The sequence below is a fragment of the Phytophthora cinnamomi genome (genome assembly GCF_018691715.1).
Source record: "Phytophthora cinnamomi strain GKB4 chromosome Unknown Contig61, whole genome shotgun sequence".
NCBI classification, from domain to species: domain Eukaryota; phylum Oomycota; class Peronosporomycetes; order Peronosporales; family Peronosporaceae; genus Phytophthora; species Phytophthora cinnamomi.
The window spans coordinates 49,850-69,927 of NW_027150994.1; the positions used below are offsets into that span (position 1 = coordinate 49,850).

The window sequence follows — 20,078 nt, forward strand, 5'->3', positions numbered from 1 at the left end:
ATTTTGAGCGATTGAAGGTGAAGGTTGGACAAACACCGGTACTTGCAATTCCTGATTTTGGGAAGGACTTCTTCATGAGAATAGATGCGTCTGACTTTGCAGTTGGGGGCGTCCTTTACCAGAAAGAAGTACAGGATGGTGTCGAGATCGAAAGACCTGTTTCATTTGGAAGCCGGAAGTACAAAGCTGCAGAATTGAACTACTCTATTCGTGAAAAAGAGCTTCTAGCCATTTTATTTGGGCTTCGTAGCTGGAGAGTGTATCTCTTGGACAGACCCTTTGTAGTGGAGACTGATCACAAAAGTTTGGAGACCGTGTTTAAGCAAAAATCGAATTCGCGACGTATCGCCAGGTGGTACGACGAACTTGCGGAGTACCAATTTCAAATTCGGTATATCAAAGGAGTAACAAACAGCGTCGCCGATGGCATTTCGCGAAGGCCTGATTTTATGGACAAAGTTGAGCCGGTGACACTAGCTGCAATTTCAACTCGTCGACATGTACGTCAACGAGTTGATTCCTCTTTGTCAGCTACAGTGAAGGAAGCAGTCAGACGATATGGGGAAGATGACACGACCAAAGCTCTACTGCGTCTACTTGAACCGGCCTACTTAGTGAAAAAAGAGGAATCGAGTCCGCTAGCTGCTCCACGGCTATTGGAACGATACTCGCTGATCGACGGACGGTTGTACTACCAAGCAGGACATCATGCCTCACCCCGATTCGTTTTGCCGCGAGTGCGTGAACTGTTGGAGCATGTCTGCGAGGAATTTCACGACAGCTCTGTGTATGGCCACCCGGGCATTGATCGTACGTGCCGTCTGATTGAAGAACGCTACTATTGGCCACGGATGCTCCGTGATATTACGAAGTACGTCAAAGGATGTGAAATTTGCGCTCGAACCAAGGCTCGTAATGAGAGACCCCCAGGACTATTGAACAGTCATGACATTCCAACTCAGCGATGGAGCCACATTGCCATGGACTTTATTACTGGACTACCAACGACGCCTCGTGCCCACGATAGTGTGATGGTCGTGGTTGATCATTTGACCAAGAGGGCTCACTTGTAGCCGGGAAGGGCTCGGACACGGCAAATGACGTTGCAGTGCGATTTCACACAGATATATTTCGACTACATGGCTTACCGAATGTGGTAGTTTCCGATCGTGATGCTACTTCAAGCTTCTGGAAAAATCTGTGCGAGCTGTTAGGAGTGAAACAAAAAATGACAACAGCAGTCAGACCGCAGGGGGATGGGGTAAGTGAGCGATTGAACCAGACATTGGAGAACTACTTAAGAGCCTTTTCGAATGCAGATTCTGATGACTGGGATCACCACCTGTGTCTAGCTGAATTTGCTTACAACGCACGGTTTCAGTCGTCAATAAGTATGTCGCCTTTTGAAGCCGACATTGGATATATTCCTCGGACACCAGCAACACTGCTCCTCCCGCCTAGAGTAGGCAACACTCGTCAGATGAAGCATTCTGAATTCGTAGCAAGACAAGCGGACACCTTGGCGAAAGCACGGCGTAGCATTGCAGAGGCCCAGGACCGCATGGCGGAATACTACAACAAGAATCGAAAACCGCAGACGTTCAACATCGGCGATGAAGTATTCCTGTCTGGACAACACATAGCCGCACGACACCTCGGAACAACGAAGAAGAAGCTCGGAGCACGATGGATAGGCCCTGTTGAGATTACAGAAAATATTGGGCGGGGCTACTACAAACTGAGGCTGCCCCCAAAATTGCGAATGCACCCGGTCTTCCACACGAGTCTACTGAAGCCATACATTGCCAAGCCATATCGCCGACTTAACCAACGACTTTTCAAAGTATGACTGGCAGATGGCACCGAAGGCGAGTTAGTCGAAGATATCATCGACTACAAACGCAGCAAAGGGAACGAGCTTTACAAGGTCAAGTGGCTGGGGCAAACCAAAACAACTTGGGAGCCCGCAGTTAACCTAACTTCAATTGCCGGGCTCATTGATCGCTACCACGAACGAAAGCGGGGGGGGGGGGGGGGGGCTCGCTAAGGGGAGGAAATATCACGAGAATATCGAAGCTGCTACGAGTCAAATCGAGACAGCTATGAGGACGAGAACTTCATGTTGAACACGACCATTTCTAGCGGATGAACACGGCAGCTGTGATCCGCTCCTGGCTGTGCGCCGCTCAAGATCAAATTGAAGTTGCAGTTCAAGTCACATGTTAGATGATAAGGAAAAGAGTAATGTAGTGCAGTAGTGAGAGCTAGAAAGCAGAGCACGACTAAAACTCAATCAGATCTCAATTTACCCGTTCAAGAACAACCAAGTACTGATTGCTACGGCGACGGCATCTTGCCTGAGTGCTTCAGCTACTACTTCCTCTGCTCAAGTGCTACCATATACCAAAGCGTGACGACGCTTTTGCGACAGTGGTCACACGCCCTAAAATAACCCCCGGGATTTTGGGGGTCCGGAAATGGAGATATTTTTTTCGACCAATGTACCTCCACGAGTACTTCACATTTTCTAACGGTCAATAACTTAAAATATGTGTATTTAGTTTTTCTCATAAGTACGAAAACCACGCACTTGGAGTTTGTATATGAGCAAACCACTCATAGTACAAAATACCCCTGTTCTATTGGGTGACGGCCAATATACCTTTTGGCCTCACATTGAATTTGAGACCGCGGCCCTCATTCTGGATCTCGCCGGCAGGCGCTTTACCCTCCGTCTCCATAGCCCCAATTGCCCGACGTGCGGACGCACACGGCGCCAAGATCACCCCAACGAGACTTGGTCTGGTGATAGGATATGGTACTGTAACAGTGCAAATAGTGCATCTTTAATCATTACATGATTAAATGATCATTAAATGATTAGGGAGGCACTATTTGCACTGTTACAGTACCATATCCTATCGGGTATCACGGTTTTCAGGGAAAATATTATTTTTGCCGAATAAAAATAATTTTATCTAGTTTTCTTTTTTATAAGAATGCATATTTTTTTGCCATCCCTGGTTTGTTGGTTTGTTCCAACGCGCATTGGTTGTTTCCTCATCAAACCAAGAAACGAAGAAACCTGACGAATGCCCCCTTTTGTCACGTCCCACTTCTCAAACATGATAATTGAGTCGCTGCAATCATCTTCAGCGGGAATATTGGTCGCAAAAAAAGACGAAGAAATGATGAAACATTCTTGGTTTGATCGGTTTGATCCATCGAACCACTTTCGGCATCACAGGTCGCGGGCATGTCGCTGCTTTTTTCGATCACAGGGATCACGGGGCTAGTACACGCACTTCACCCTGCACGATGGAAGGCATGAGTGTTATTCGTCACAAGATACTTGTTGCAGACTGCAACCGCGGACTGCAACAGACTGCAGACTGCAACAAGTATCTCGTGACGAATAACACTCATCAACGATTGCGCTCAAAATCCTAACACTAATCAGCGATCACTTCTCCACGCTAGGTCGCACCCCGTCTCACAGGATCGCCACCAAGTAGATAGCATTCAATTCACTTTCCAATTGCCACCATGCCTGACCAGGTCCCGTACGCGCAGCTTGTAACCCCACGAGCGTCCTCCTCCCCAGCAAGTAAGGAAGCTCCCAGCGTCGATGGCGCCACCTTGGCGGTGGATGTATTCCACCCGATTGCCACCACGAGCAAACAGGGCAAAGATCCAGAGGCTCAAGCCGTGGAAGTCTCTTCGTTCGCGTTCCTTGAGCTCTACCGCTTCGCAACGCTGTCGGATCGAGTGCTGCTGATTCTCGGCGTGATCATGGCAGCAATAAACGGCGCCCTGTTCCCATGCATCGCGTTGGTGTTTGGCGAAGCCATCGCAGCCTTCGCCCAGACGGACGGCGGCGTGGATCGCGATGCATTGGACAGAGCATCGCTTCACTACTTCCTCATCGCTATCGGACTTTTTGTGACGGACTATCTGGCATATTTGCTCTTTTCGCTGTCTGCCGAGCGCCAGATGAAGGCGCTGCGAGCCCATGCGCTTCAGCACATGCTCTACATGGACATTTCTTGGTACGACCTTCATGATCCGCTCCAGCTATCGAGTCGAATCACAGGCGACACAGTGAGGATCAAGGATGGCATGGGCCAGAAACTCGGCGACTTTGTCAAGTATGTGTGCCAGTTTTTCGCGGGCTACGTTATTGGTTTCGCGCGTGGATGGGATATCACGTTGGTCATGATGTGTGTGATGCCGCTGATGACTTGGTCAATGGCGTACGTTCTTCGGAGTTGGCACACTCGAGCTGCATACGCCCAACGGATCTATGCTGAGGCAGGCGCTGTGGCCGAGGAAACGCTCAGCTCAATTCGAACTGTTAGCTCGCTAACCGCAGAGCATCGGGCAATTCAGAAGTACAACCAGCGAACCTTGGAGGTTGAGAAGGGAAATATTACTCAAGGGAGGGTGTTTGCATTTGTGCTGGGCATTTTTCGCGGGTGCTCGTGGCTCATTTACGCTGCTGGGCTATGGTACGGTGGCTTTCAAGTGTACAAGGGCAATGCGTCACCTCAGCAAGTTTTCCAGTCGTTGATGGCAGTCGTAATGGGCTCACGTTCTCTAGCATTCATTTCCCCGAATTTAACAGCCGTCATGGACGCGAAAGGCTCTGCTGTCGCGCTGTACGAGCTCCTCGATACTCAATCTCAGATCGATGCTTCTCAAAATGGTGATGGCATCATCCCTGAGTTGTGTCTCGGCAAAATCGAAGCTATCAACGTCGACTTTGCCTACCCCAGTCGGATGGATGCTCCAATTTTGAGAAGTTATTGCGTCACGATCGAACCTGGCCAGACTGTTGCATTTGTAGGGGCCAGCGGCGGTGGAAAAAGCACAATTATCTCGCTACTCGAGCGGTTCTATGACCCCACTAGTGGCTCAATTCTGCTGGATGGAAGAGATCTACGAACACTCAACTTGAAATGGTTACGCTCACAAATTGGACTTGTGTCCCAGGAACCGGTGCTGTTTGCAGCAACTATTGCAGAAAATATCACCGCAGGCCGGATCGATTTCACACGGGAGGACGTTATTGCCGCTGCAAAGTTGGCTAACGCCCACACGTTCATCATGTCACTCCCAGAAACGTACGACACTTTGATCGGTGAGAAGGGGGTATCACTGTCAGGAGGACAGAAACAACGCGTTGCGATTGCTCGAGCAATTATACGGGAACCGAAAATATTGGTGCTGGATGAAGCCACGAGCGCGCTGGATGCTGAGAGCGAGCGAATTGTCCAAGAAGCATTAAATGATCTGATGGCAAAGACGAACATGACGACTCTGGCTATCGCTCATCGACTGAGTACAATTCGACATGCCGACAAAATTGTAGTGTTGGCGGATGGCCACGTGGTGGAAGAAGGCTCACACGATGACCTGGTTGAGATCGAGCATGGCGTTTACCAGAACTTGTACACAATGCAGGAGGCGAAAGCCCAAGAAGAAGTGGAAGCAGCAGCTATGGCTTTGGTTGAAGCACAGAACGAGCAAGCACTAGAAAAAAGTAAACAATCCAGCGATCTAAAGCGTCAAGCAAGCAGTCGATCACTGCGAAGTGATGACACTCACAGAACTGGACGACAATCAATGCTCGACGGCCAAGAACCCGAGACAGCTGAGGGTAAAGGCCCACGTAAATTTACTGTGCAGATCGCCAACGAAATCAGCAGGCCCGAACGCAAGTATTTCATGTTGGGTATGGTTGGGTCAGCCATTAACGGGTCAGCTTTCCCTGCTTCGGCAGTTTTGATAAGTGAACTCGTCGCGATTATGACGGTCGACTATGCAAACTACCGAGCCCATGACGACCGCTCGTACCTGTCCTCGTTGCCACATGAAGTAACAGTGTATGGCTCCCTCTACCTCGCTGGATCAGTTGTTCTCTTCGCTGGTGCTGCAATTCAGAGCTACGGGTTCAGATACGTTGCTGAAAAGCTGACATCCCGACTTCGAGACATGCATTTTTCATCCCTGTGTCGCCAAAACATTGCCTTCTTCGACGACACGGAACACGCCACTGGGGCTTTAACGGCGGACCTAGCAACAAGCTCATTGCGAGTAGCATTAATTACTGGGGAGGCACAGGGGCGGTTGTTCCAGGCTGTTTTCACGACCGTGGCTGCGTTGCTGATTTCGTTCTTGTCCGGAAGCTGGCTTCTGACGCTTGTCATGCTCGCAATCATCCCTGTTTTGGTGCTCGGCAATGTGTTTCGATCAAAGAACATGCATGGCAAAGGAATTCTTGCAGACGACATGGCGGATGTCGGTGCTCATGCTTCGGAAGTACTTGGTAATATTCGTACCGTTGTTTCTTTGGGTCTGGAGCCTTCTTCGTGCGAGAAGTTCTCGCATTTGCTCGACATGCCAAGGAAGGCAGGCGAACGAGACGCCCAAGTAAACGGGTTAGCGGTGGGTTTCAGCTCTTTCATCGTGTTTGCGACTTATGCGTTCACGTTTTGGTACGGTGGCAAGCTTGTAAATGACGGCACGATCACGTTTCGTCAACTCATGCGCTCTCTGATGGCTATCATCATGTCCTCGCAAAGTGTTGGGGCGTCAGTGGCCTATGTTGCCGACTCCGACAGTGCGTTTGAGGCGGGAGACACCATCTTGTCTGTCCGTGACCGTCATTTATCCATCGACTCATTCCAAGAGGATGGCCTTCGTCCGACTGCTGTCGTGGGTAAAATCGAGTTCAAGGACATTTTGTTCCGGTATCCAACACGACCTATGGTGACTGTGCTGAAAAATTACAACTTGATCATCGAACCTGGTCAAACGGTAGCATTTTGTGGACCAAGTGGAGGTGGTAAAAGTACGTGCGTTGCCCTTTTGGAGCGGTTCTACGACCCGATTCAAGGCCAGGTGATGCTGGACGGAGTGGATATCAAAGAGCTCAATGTTCGCTGGCTGCGGAGACAGATTGGCCTAGTCGGGCAGGAACCAACGCTGTTCATTGGCACGATCGCGGAAAACATCGCCTATGGCTTGGACACGATGCCGGACATGGAGGAGATCGAGGCAGTGGCGAAGATGTCGAACGCACACGACTTCATCATGCAGTTCCCCGACGGCTACAACACGCAGGTGGGAATGAAGGGTGAGCAGCTGTCTGGGGGCCAGAAGCAGCGCATTGCCATCGCCCGCGCGATGCTGAAGAACCCGCAGATCTTGCTGCTCGACGAGGCCACGAGCGCGCTGGACTCGGAGAGCGAGAAGATCGTGCAGGAGGCACTCGATAAGGTGGTCGCCCTTCACCGACGCACAACCATCGTGATAGCGCATCGACTGTCAACGATTCGGACTGCGGACAAAATCTGCGTCGTGAGCGGCGGCAAGGTCGCAGAACAAGGTACACACCAGGAGCTTGTCGCCCGTCCCGGCATCTACGCGAAGTTGGTCGAGTCTGCAGCGACCTAACTGCAAAAAAGCAAAGGAAAAAAAAAAAAAACTACACGGTCTCGAATAAAGCAACGCTTGCGCCCCCCTGTTCACTCGCCCGTCTAACCCTGCAGGCCGAGCGCGAGCCTTGAAGTGTGCACCTCACCTCTACCGCCTACATAAAGTCGTCGTAGTCGTCGTAAGTGTCTTCGAAGCCGGCGTAGTTCTTGCCGCCAGCGCCGCCGTTGCCCACATTGCGCTCCACGTTGGCGTAGCCCTGCTTGCCGGTCTGCTTCTTCTTCTTGCCCTTGGGCTTGGCGGCCGCGATCTTCTCGTTCTTGATGACGTTGACGATGGTCGTGATCTCCTTCATGTCGTCGGCCGTGAGGTTCACGGACGCCTTGGTGAGGATCACCTTGATGCACTCGAGCGCGTACTTGGAGTTGGACGTGGCCAGGCGGGACGACACCACGTCGCCCAGGTGCTCGTGGTCGGCCAGCGACAGCAGGCGCATGGCCGAGATGGCCTCGTCGGCGTCGCTGGACGCGCCGGCCGCGGGCTTGGGCGGCGCGCCGGCGAAGGCGTCGATGGCCATCTCGAAGTCGGCCTCCTCGATGGAGGCCTTCTCTCTCGCGCGGCGCTGCTCGTCCGTCTCCTCGGCCTGGGCGGCCAGCCGCGCCTTGGTGAGGGCGATCTCCATCTTCTGCTTCTCCTCCATCTCCTTGAGCTTCATCTTCTTGAGCTGCTTGGGCTTGAGCGGGCCCTTGGGGGCGGCGGGCTCGGCCTTGGCGGCCACCACGGGCTCCTCCTCTTCCTCCTCCTCGTCGTCCCAGTTGGCCGCCACCTTCTGCGTCTCCGTCACGGACGGCACTTCGAACTCGTCGTCATCTGAGGGAGTGACAAGGGGAAACGGGCGATTGTGAGCGAACCAGAGCGAGTTGGGCGACAGCGGACACGGCGCCGGAAGCACCGCACGCAGCTCTACATGGCTACAGAAGAACATGCAAGGACGCAGCGGCGGAACGCACCCCAGGAGTCCATCGTGGCTGGCTGCTGCGGCTTGGTGCTGGCGTTTCACTTTCTCTCCTCTCCCTTGGCCGATTATTGGCCGGCAGCGCCGCAGTACCACGAAAAGGGTACACTTCTGACACGCCTGGCCGCCTATTTTAGGCACTCTTATCCCAGGACAAGCATCACGAACGACCTACCCCTCACTCTTAATTCCCTACCTAAAACTTAGCATATCTGCACTGACGGTACCGGTATCCGCCGATAAGTCAACAATATCGTGCGGACCAGCAGCCATGCTCCCGACTAGCGCCATGCTGCGTCGCCGCGCCGGCCTCCTCAAGGCGCAGCAGCAGCAGCAGCAGCAGCGCCGGCGCTTCTCGCAGCAGCAACAGGCCAGCGCCAATGGCTCGAGCGGCGCCGGCAACATCTTCGCCGGCAGCTGGAAGATCCCGGCCACGCTGGGCTTCGCGCTCATCGGCTTCCTGCAGTGGCAGCACCTGAACCACCCGACGGACGAGGAGCGCAAGACGCACCCGGCGGCGGCGCTGCAGCGGCTGCCCGGGGCCCACACGGCGTTCGAGGACACGATGGCCACGGAGCGCCAGCTGCAGTCGCTCAAGCTCTTCCCGTACCGGGCCGCCAGTCGCCTCTGGGGCCAAGTGCACGACAAGGAGCTGTACGGACCGGACTGCACAACGCAGGGCTTTCTATAGTGAAGATCTCATATAGGGGTTATGCTGTGTCTTTTTGCCTTGACGCAGGCCGCTCTGGCTGCGCGAACCCGTGTACAAGGCCTGGACCGCCGTGTTCGACTGCAAGCTGGACGAGATGAAGTATCCGCTGCAAGACTACGCCAACCTGGGCGAGTTCTTCTCGCGCCCGCTGAAGGAGGGCGTCCGCCCGTTCGTCGCGCTTCCGGGGCACCTGGCCAGCCCGGTGGATGGCACGGTGGCGTCGATCGGCGTCGTCAACGACTCGAGCGACGTGCCGACGCTGGAGCAGATCAAGGGCGCGCGCTACCGACTGGACGAGTTCCTTGGCGGCCTGCCCTCGTTCTTCACCAAGAAAACGGCAGCGTCCAAGGGCACGAAAATGTTCCACTGCGTGTTGTACCTGGCGCCTGGAGACTACCATCGCATCCACGCCCCGGTTAACTGGAAGGTCGAGGAGCGCCGCCACTTCCCCGGAAACCTCTTCCCTGTGAACCAGACGGCGGCGCATTTGATCCCGAGTTTGTTCGTGGAAAATGAGCGTGTGGCACTGCTCGGTGAATGGGAACACGGCTTCTTTTCGCTGACGGCGGTTGGCGCCACCAACGTGGGGTCGATTGTACTTACGAAGGAGCCAGAGTTCCGCACGAACACAGCAGCCCAGGACCCACTCGTGGGACAGTGCATTTCGAAGAACTATGGCGGGAAGGTTGACACGACCCGAGGCGAGGAAATGGCTCAGTTCAAGGTACGGTGCGTTCTATTTGGTTGTTAGTTACGGTTCATCCTAATTTATATCGTGCATCTGCACAGCTTGGCTCTACGGTGGTGCTAGTCTTCGAGGCACCGGAATCATTCCAGTTCACAATCAAACCGGGCGATAAGGTGGGTTGCACCCACTCGATATTTGTATTCGCGCTGGTGTAAATACTAACGGGTATTGCTTTGACCCCATAGTTGATTTTAGGCAAGTCCATTGGGCAAGTTGCGAAATAGCGCTAGTTGGCTGGCTTCAGTTACCGCCTTGGTACTCATCAATCGTACCAGTAGTACGTAGCAGAGAACCACCAAATACTGTGAACACGTGGAGCTTGGGCCTCAGCCAGGCAACTCTACTTCGAAGTGTCAGTTAGCAGCTTTACATCGAAGTGTATGTGGCCCAATACAGGGAACCAAGTCCGACCGGGGAAGAACAGCAGTGTCGGTATCCCACTTCGAACGCTGACACTACCCTGCTGATCTGTTGAGCCTTTCAAACGCACTTCCCTCGTAACTCGACGAGGTGGGGAGCACCAAGGCACACCCTTTGTAGAAAGCCCATGCGACGTAGAGTCTTCGGCTCACGATTGCATTCATCTCACGAGTGCATTATGCTGGATTTAGTACAATAGAAGCAACAATACGGGTAAAAAGAAGAAGAAGAAAAGGAAGAAGGAGATACTGGTTCACAACACTTGTATTGCTCTGCTACGCAAACGAAGACTAAACTCATAAACATTGATACCCAGAACAGACGCCTCGAGCTCTGTGGGGTAGATGAGCGCGAGGTCACACGAACACGAAGGAGGCGTCGTCCCCCCTGCACGCTCTCGGATGCATCTCGCACGTCGATCGGCTGATCGAGACGGACTTTGTTGTCCATTTATTCCTCTTCTGAGCGGAGCTTGCGGTACGCGTTCGCGTTCGCAGACGCTGACGCGGTTGCCGTGGCGCCGCCGCCGTTCGTGCTCGGGTAGGCCGCTGCAGGAGCGACTCCGTTGTAGCCGTAGCCGTAACCGGGGCCGTACACGCCGACGCCAGGGCCGTACACGCCGACGCCAGGGCCATAGACACCAGGGCCGTAGACGCCCAGGCCGCCCACTCCGACACTTGCCACACCGGGGACGCCCACGCCGACAAAACCCGGACCACCGATCAGCGTCTGGGCCACCTCCCGCTCTGCGCGGACGCTGCTTGAGAGGGCCACGGCGGCGATGCACATGACGAAGATCTTGCCGGTGCTGAGCATGGTTGGAGTTGTTGTTGTTGTTGTCGAGGAAGTGGGACGTTGGCTCGCGTGGGTGAAATCGAGAATGAGGAACAGGTCAGACTTGGTGGCGACGATCCTCGGTGAGTTACGTGTTGGTTTGCGGTGGTGGAATACGCCGACGCGAATGTGAAGGATGGTTCGAGCTGGTACAGCATCGGCCTTCGGGGAGAAACCGGCTGGGCTGTTAAGATTCGGACCCCCATACGAAGTTGCTCGATCGGCAGCGCCGCGCCTCATGAGCCGGATGGGCTTCAATATGGTAGTGTTGTGGCAGGCGCCTTTCGGTGCTACATGTGCGGTTGGCGGTCGGCTTACACGTCGTCCTATGCAGGAACCATCAACGCTTCGGGAGTCAAACCGCGTGCAGCACCTTCCTTACTTGTCGACCACTCTAGGGCGACGGACATCGTGTTTGCTACACCGTGCTGCCGCAGTTGTGACCAGCTTGACGAAACCCGATCGACGGTTGATCCCAACGATCGATCATCCTGTTCTGGTGTGAGCTTTCCATTTGTACTGAAGTTTGTATGTATTATGTTGAAGTTGGGTTCCACATAGAGGAGCCCACCGCACCGGATGGGCCGACAAGAAAGTCGATGCGTCTGCTGAAGATCACAGCAGAGATCCTGATCGGCCCAGCGATCGATCTACTCAAGCGTTCGGACGCGCAAACATGTGCTGCCCTGGTGAACAGCATGAGCTCTACACTGACGCGATGGTCAACAATTTCAATAACGATAAGGCGTATCATACGGTGCGGTTCCCACGGAGCTCTGCACGAGCTATTCAGTGTTTTGGTATCCGGATTGTGCCACGAGGCATCGGCTCGTTCAACGTGGTTCGGATATCGCCTCATTCTCCAATTCACCCTCGAGCCTCAACCACTCGAGACGAATCTTCGCTAGAAAATCGCCTTGTGCTGCGTCGGACCCGGCCCAGTTTCCGCCTACAACAACCATGCTGAGCAGCACCAAGATCTCCGCGATGTGCATCGTCGCAGTTGCTCTCTCGAGCGGAGCGAACGCTGAGAGGCAGGTTGCCGAGACCTTCGGTCTGCTTGGCCTCGGCCTCGGCCACGGAGTCGGTGTCGGCGTGAGAGGCGTGGGCGTGGGCGTAGGCCCTGGTGTGTATGGCCCAGGCGTCGTCGGCCCAGGCGTCAGCGTCGGTGTGCCGGGCATAGCCAGTGTCGGTGTTGGTCTTCCCGGTGTGGGCGTCGTGGCACCCGCAGTTGGCGTTGGTGGTCCAGTTGTTGGCGGCCCCGCCGTTGTCGGTGGCCCCACAGTCGGTTATGGCGCGCCTGCTAGTGGCAACGCGGTCTCAAATGCCAATGCCAACGCCGGTGCTCTTGCTACCTCCACCTCCACGGTAAATGCTAACGCTGGCGCGCCTGCCACAGTGAGCGCGAATGCCAACGCCGGTGCTGGCCCTGGCGGCAACGGTGGCACGACCAAGACGGTCACGGTGACGAACAGCGACGGAACCGCGTCGGCGACCACTTCGAAGACCAGCGTTGGTCCGTCGGCAAGTGCGACTGCGACGGCCTCCGCGGGCGCAAATGCAAACGGTGGTGCGAATGGAGGTCCGAGCGGTGGGCCGGCTGGAGGCCCGAGTGCCGGTCCGAGCGGAGGACCGAGTGCCGGACCTAGCGACGGGGGGAAGACCGGAACCGGTGGCGCAGGCGCTACTTCTCAGAAAGCGTACCGCAAGCTTCGCTCGGCAGAATGAGTGATTCTCCGCTGCTAGACCCTCTTTGTCGCGCGTGCGCTTCCCGGTGCGTTGGGGACGCACCCACAGACCTCGGTTTGATGCTTAGGTTCATGTCATTATTTGTTGATGAGTCTCGATCTTGTAAATAAATCACGAGTGTCGTTTAACCACACACACACACACACACACACACACACACACACACCTTGCTCTTTACCTCGCGCCTAAAGCCTCCGGCATCGCGTGCTAATCCGCACTAGAATTTGGCAAGGCATCGCGTTGCGGAGAACACCAACAACGATGTGGTAGACGCTTCGTATGCGCGAAGTGCCATTATTAAAGCGTCGGAGAAACGGGCAGCCAAGTCCGAACGGGGAAGAACAGCAGTGTCGGTATCCCCACTTCGAACGCTGACACTACCCCGCTGACTGTTGCGCCTTTCAAACGCACTTGTCTCGTAACTCGACGAGGTGGGGAGCACCAAGGCACAGCCTTTGTAGAAAGCCCATGCGACGTAGAGTCTTCGGCTCACGATTGCATTCATCTCACGAGTGCATTATGCTGGATTTAGTACAATAGAAGCAACAATACGGGTAAAAAGAAGAAGAAGAAGAAGAAGGAGATATTGGTTCACAACACTTGTATTGCTCTGCTACGCAAACGAAGACTAAACTCATAAACATTGATACCCAGAACAGACGCCTCGAGCTCTGTGGGGTAGATGAGCGCGAGGTCACACGAACACGAAGGAGGCGTCGTCCCCCCTGCACGCTCTCGGATGCATCTCGCACGTCGATCGGCTGATCGAGACGGACTTTGTTGTCCATTTATTCCTCTTCTGAGCGGAGCTTGCGGTACGCGTTCGCGTTCGCAGACGCTGACGCGGTTGCCGTGGCGCCGCCGCCGTTCGTGCTCGGGTAGGCCGCTGCAGGAGCGACTCCGTTGTAGCCGTAGCCGTAACCGGGGCCGTACACGCCGACGCCAGGGCCGTACACGCCGACGCCAGGGCCATAGACACCAGGGCCGTAGACGCCCAGGCCGCCCACTCCGACACTTGCCACACCGGGGACGCCCACGCCGACAAAACCCGGACCACCGATCAGCGTCTGGGCCACCTCCCGCTCTGCGCGGACGCTGCTTGAGAGGGCCACGGCGGCGATGCACATGACGAAGATCTTGCCGGTGCTGAGCATGGTTGGAGTTGTTGTTGTTGTTGTCGAGGAAGTGGGACGTTGGCTCGCGTGGGTGAAATCGAGAATGAGGAACAGGTCAGACTTGGTGGCGACGATCCTCGGTGAGTTACGTGTTGGTTTGCGGTGGTGGAATACGCCGACGCGAATGTGAAGGATGGTTCGAGCTGGTACAGCATCGGCCTTCGGGGAGAAACCGGCTGGGCTGTTAAGATTCGGACCCCCATACGAAGTTGCTCGATCGGCAGCGCCGCGCCTCATGAGCCGGATGGGCTTCAATATGGTAGTGTTGTGGCAGGCGCCTTTCGGTGCTACATGTGCGGTTGGCGGTCGGCTTACACGTCGTCCTATGCAGGAACCATCAACGCTTCGGGAGTCAAACCGCGTGCAGCACCTTCCTTACTTGTCGACCACTCTAGGGCGACGGACATCGTGTTTGCTACACCGTGCTGCCGCAGTTGTGACCAGCTTGACGAAACCCGATCGACGGTTGATCCCAACGATCGATCATCCTGTTCTGGTGTGAGCTTTCCATTTGTACTGAAGTTTGTATGTATTATGTTGAAGTTGGGTTCCACATAGAGGAGCCCACCGCACCGGATGGGCCGACAAGAAAGTCGATGCGTCTGCTGAAGATCACAGCAGAGATCCTGATCGGCCCAGCGATCGATCTACTCAAGCGTTCGGACGCGCAAACATGTGCTGCCCTGGTGAACAGCATGAGCTCTACACTGACGCGATGGTCAACAATTTCAATAACGATAAGGCGTATCATACGGTGCGGTTCCCACGGAGCTCTGCACGAGCTATTCAGTGTTTTGGTATCCGGATTGTGCCACGAGGCATCGGCTCGTTCAACGTGGTTCGGATATCGCCTCATTCTCCAATTCACCCTCGAGCCTCAATCACTCGAGACGAATCTTCGCTAGAAAATCGTCTTGTGCTGCGTCGGACCCGGCCCAGTTTCCGCCTACAACAACCATGCTGAGCAGCACCAAGATCTCCGCGATGTGCATCGTCGCAGTTGCTCTCTCGAGCGGAGCGAACGCTGAGAGGCAGGTTGCTGAGACCTTCGGTCTGCTTGGCCTCGGCCTCGGCCACGGAGTCGGTGTCGGCGTGGGAGGCGTGGGCGTGGGCGTAGGCCCTGGTGTGTATGGCCCAGGCGTCGTCGGCCCAGGCGTCAGCGTCGGTGTGCCGGGCATAGCCAGTGTCGGTGTTGGTCTTCCCGGTGTGGGCGTCGTGGCACCCGCAGTTGGCGTTGGTGGTCCAGTTGTTGGCGGCCCCGCCGTTGTCGGTGGCCCCACAGTCGGTTATGGCGCGCCTGCTAGTGGCAACGCGGTCTCAAATGCCAATGCCTACGCCGGTGCTCCTGCTACCTCCACCTCCACGGCAAATGCTAACGCTGGCGCGCCTGCCACAGTGAGCGCGAATGCCAACGGCGGTGCTGGCCCTGGCGGCAACGGTGGCACGACCAAGACGGTCACGGTGACGAACAGCGACGGAACCGCCTCTGCGACCACTTCGAAGACCAGCGGTGGTGCGTCGGCAAGTGCGACTGCGACGGCCTCCGCGGGCGCAAATGCGAACGGTGGTGCGAATGGAGGTCCGAGCGGTGGGCCGGCTGGAGGCCCGAGTGCCGGTCCGAGCGGAGGACCGAGTGCCGGACCTAGCGACGGGGGGAAGACCGGAACCGGCGGCGCAGGCGCTACTTCTCAGAAAGCGTACCGCAAGCTTCGCTGGGCAGAATGAGTGATTCTCCGCTGCTAGACCCTCTTTGTCGCGCGTGCGCTTCCCGGTGCGTTGGGGACGCACCCACAGACCTCGGTTTGATGCTTAGGTTCATGTCATTATTTGTTGATGAGTCTCGATCTTGTAAATATAAATCACGAGTGTCGTTTAACCACACACACACACACCTTGCTCTTTACCTCGCGCCTAAAGCCTCCGGCATCGCGTGCTAATCCGCACTAGAATTTGGCAAGGCATCGCGTTGCGGAGAACACCAACAACGATGTGGTAGACGCTTCGTATGCGCGAAGTGCCATTATTAAAGCGTCGGAGAAACGGGCAGCCAAGTCCGAACGGGGAAGAACAGCAGTGTCGGTATCCCCACTTCGAACGCTGACACTACCCCGCTGATCTGTTGCGCCTTTCAAACGCACTTGTCTCGTAATGGGGAGCACCAAGACACACCCTTTGTAGAAAGCCCATGCGACGTAGAGTCTTCGGCTCACGATTGCATTCATCTCACGAATGCATTATGCTGGATTTAGTACAACAGAAGCAACAATACGGGTAAAAAGAAGTAGAAGAAGAAGAAGAAAAGGAAGAAGGAGATACTGGTTCACAACACTTGTATTGCTCTGCTACGCAAACGAAGACTAAACTCATAAACATTGATACCCAGAACAGACGCCTCGAGCTCTGTGGGGTAGATGAGCGCGAGGTCACACGAACACGAAGGAGGCGTCGTCCCCCCTGCACGCTCTCGGATGCATCTCGCACGTCGATCGGCTGATCGAGACGGACTTTGTTGTCCATTTATTCCTCTTCTGAGCGGAGCTTGCGGTACGCGTTCGCGTTCGCAGACGCTGACGCGGTTGCCGTGGCGCCGCCGCCGTTCGTGCTCGGGTAGGCTGCTGCAGGAGCGACTCCGTTGTAGCCGTAGCCGTAGCCGGGGCCGTACACGCCGACGCCAGGGCCGTACACGCCGACGCCAGGGCCATAGACACCAGGGCCGTAGACGCCCAGGCCGCCCACTCCGACACTTGCCACACCGGGGACGCCCACGCCGACAAAACCCGGACCACCGATCAGCGTCTGGGCCACCTCCCGCTCTGCGCGGACGCTGCTTGAGAGGGCCACGGCGGCGATGCACATGACGAAGATCTTGCCGGTGCTGAGCATGGTTGGAGTTGTTGTTGTTGTTGTCGAGGAAGTGGGACGTTGGCTCGCGTGGGTGAAATCGAGAATGAGGAACAGGTCAGACTTGGTGGCGACGATCCTCGGTGAGTTACGTGTTGGTTTGCGGTGGTGGAATACGCCGACGCGAATGTGAAGGATGGTTCGAGCTGGTACAGCATCGGCCTTCGGGGAGAAACCGGCTGTGCTGTTAAGATTCGGACCCCCATACGAAGTTGCTCGATCGGCAGCGCCGCGCCTCATGAGCCGGATGGGCTTCAATATGGTAGTGTTGTGGCAGGCGCCTTTCGGTGCTACATGTGCGGTTGGCGGTCGGCTTACACGTCGTCCTATGCAGGAACCATCAACGCTTCGGGAGTCAAACCGCGTGCAGCACCTTCCTTACTTGTCGACCACTCTAGGGCGACGGACATCGTGTTTGCTACACCGTGCTGCCGCAGTTGTGACCAGCTTGACGAAACCCGATCGACGGTTGATCCCAACGATCGATCATCCTGTTCTGGTGTGAGCTTTCCATTTGTACTGAAGTTTGTATGTATTATGTTGAAGTTGGGTTCCACATAGAGGAGCCCACCGCACCGGATGGGCCGACAAGAAAGTCGATGCGTCTGCTGAAGATCACAGCAGAGATCCTGATCGGCCCAGCGATCGATCTACTCAAGCGTTCGGACGCGCAAACATGTGCTGCCCTGGTGAACAGCATGAGCTCTACACAGACGCGATGGTCAACAATTTCAATAACGATAAGGCGTATCATACGGTGCGGTTCCCACGGAGCTCTGCACGAGCTATTCAGTGTTTTGGTATCCGGATTGTGCCACGAGGCATCGGCTCGTTCAACGTGGTTCGGATATCGCCTCATTCTCCAATTCACCCTCGAGCCTCAACCACTCGAGACGAATCTTCGCTAGAAAATCGCCTTGTGCTGCGTCGGACCCGGCCCAGTTTCCGCCTACAACAACCATGCTGAGCAGCACCAAGATCTCCGCGATGTGCATCGTCGCAGTTGCTCTCTCGAGCGGAGCGAACGCTGAGAGGCAGGTTGCCGAGACCTTCGGTCTGCTTGGCCTCGGCCTCGGCCACGGAGTCGGTGTCGGCGTGGGAGGCGTGGGCGTGGGCGTAGGCCCTGGTGTGTATGGCCCAGGCGTCGTCGGCCCAGGCGTCGTCGGCCCAGGCGTCAGCGTCGGTGTGCCGGGCATAGCCAGTGTCGGTGTTGGTCTTCCCGGTGTGGGCGTCGTGGCACCCGCAGTTGGCGTTGGTGGTCCAGTTGTTGGCGGCCCCGCCGTTGTCGGTGGCCCCACAGTCGGTTATGGCGCGCCTGCTAGTGGCAACGCGGTCTCAAATGCCAATGCCTACGCCGGTGCTCCTGCTACCTCCACCTCCACGGCAAATGCTAACGCTGGCGCGCCTGCCACAGTGAGCGCGAATGCTAACGGCGGTGCTGGCCCTGGCGGCAACGGTGGCACGACCAAGACGGTCACGGTGACGAACAGCGACGGAACCGCCTCTGCGACCACTTCGAAGACCAGCGGTGGTGCGTCGGCAAGTGCGACTGCGACGGCCTCCGCGGGCGCAAATGCGAACGATGGTGCGAATGGAGGTCCGAGCGGTGGGCCGGCTGGAGGCCCGAGTGCCGGTCCGAGCGGAGGACCGAGTGCCGGACCTAGCGACGGGGGGAAGACCGGAACCGGCGGCGCAGGCGCTACTTCTCAGAAAGCGTACCGCAAGCTTCGCTGGGCAGAATGAGTGATTCTCCGCTGCTAGACCCTCTTTGTCGCGCGTGCGCGTTGGGAACACACCCACAGACCTCGGTTTGATGCCTAGGTTCATGTCATTATTTGTTGATGAGTCTCGATCTTGTAAATAAATCACGAGTGTTGTTTAACCACACACACACACACCTTGCTCTTTACCTCACGCCTACAGCCTCCGGCATCGCGTGCTAGTCCGCACTAGAATTTGACAAGGCATCGCGTTGCGGAGAACACCAACAACGATGTCGTAGACGCTTCGTATGCGCTAAGTACCATTATTAAAGCATCGGAGAAACGGGCAGCCAAGTCCGACCGGGGAAGAACAGCAGTGTCGGTATCCCACTTCGAACGCTGACACTACCCCGCTGATCTGTTGCGCCTTTCAAAAGCACTTGTCTTGTAACTCGACGAGGTGGGGAGCACCAAGGCACACCCTTTGTAGAAAGCCCATGCGACGTAGAGTCTTCGGCTCACGATTGCATTCATCTCACGAGTGCATTATGCTGGATTTAGTACAATAGAAGCAACAATACGGGTAAAAGAAGAAGAAGAAAAGGAAGAAGGAGATACTGGTTCACAACACTTGTATTGCTCTGCTACGCAAACGAAGACTAAACTCATAAACATTGATACCCAGAACAGACGCCTCGAGCTCTGTGGGGTAGATGAGCGCGAGGTCACACGAACACGAAGGAGGCGTCGTCCCCCCTGCACGCTCTCGGATGCATCTCGCGCGTCGATCGGCTGATCGAGACGGACTTTGTTGTCCATTTATTCCTCTTCTGAGCGGAGCTTGCGGTACGCGTTCGCGTTCGCAGACGCTGACGCGGTTGCCGTGGCGCCGCCGCCGTTCGTGCTCGGGTAGGCCGCTGCAGGAGCGACTCCGTTGTAGCCGTAGCCGTAACCGGGGCCGTACACGCCGACGCCAGGGCCGTACACGCCGACGCCAGGGCCATAGACACCAGGGCCGTAGACGCCCAGGCCGCCCACTCCGACACTTGCCACACCGGGGACGCCCACGCCGACAAAACCCGGACCACCGATCAGCGTCTGGGCCACCTCCCGCTCTGCGCGGACGCTGCTTGAGAGGGCCACGGCGGCGATGCACATGACGAAGATCTTGCCGGTGCTGAGCATGGTTGGAGTTGTTGTTGTTGTTGTCGAGGAAGTGGGACGTTGGCTCGCGTGGGTGAAATCGAGAATGAGGAACAGGTCAGACTTGGTGGCGACGATCCTCGGTGAGTTACGTGTTGGTTTGCGGTGGTGGAATACGCCGACGCGAATGTGAAGGATGGTTCGAGCTGGTACAGCATCGGCCTTCGGGGAGAAACCGGCT

At 55.9% G+C, this 20,078-nt stretch overlaps 3 protein-coding genes across 4 annotated transcripts; 2 read left to right on the forward strand and 1 right to left on the reverse strand.

The window, feature by feature from the left end:
* Window positions 1-3,546: 3,546 nt before the first annotated feature.
* On the forward strand, window positions 3,547-7,458 carry IUM83_17530 (the record flags this gene model as incomplete). 2 transcript variants are annotated; one of them, XM_067942481.1, is made up of 2 exons in its annotated part: window positions 3,547-5,885; window positions 5,944-5,977. In XM_067942481.1, the coding sequence occupies 2 exons, from the start codon at window positions 3,547-3,549 to the stop codon at window positions 5,975-5,977; spliced, it is 2,373 nt and encodes a 790-aa protein (XP_067787384.1). The 2 variants fall into 2 exon arrangements, with proteins under 2 accessions (XP_067787384.1, XP_067787383.1); XM_067942482.1 differs by having other exon boundaries at window positions 3,547-7,458.
* Window positions 7,459-7,594: 136 nt separating this feature from the next.
* On the reverse strand, window positions 7,595-8,460 carry IUM83_17531 (Eukaryotic translation initiation factor 3 subunit J; the record flags this gene model as incomplete). The annotated part of the gene is made up of 2 exons (XM_067942483.1): window positions 7,595-8,307; window positions 8,448-8,460. 2 exons carry the CDS (start codon window positions 8,458-8,460, stop codon window positions 7,595-7,597), a joined length of 726 nt encoding a protein of 241 aa, XP_067787377.1.
* A 263-nt stretch (window positions 8,461-8,723) lies between these two features.
* IUM83_17532 (phosphatidylserine decarboxylase) lies at window positions 8,724-10,136 on the forward strand (the record flags this gene model as incomplete). The annotated part of the gene is made up of 4 exons (XM_067942484.1): window positions 8,724-9,106; window positions 9,192-9,888; window positions 9,954-10,025; window positions 10,098-10,136. 4 exons carry the CDS (start codon window positions 8,724-8,726, stop codon window positions 10,134-10,136), a joined length of 1,191 nt encoding a protein of 396 aa, XP_067787376.1.
* Between the last annotated feature and the right edge of the window lie 9,942 nt (window positions 10,137-20,078).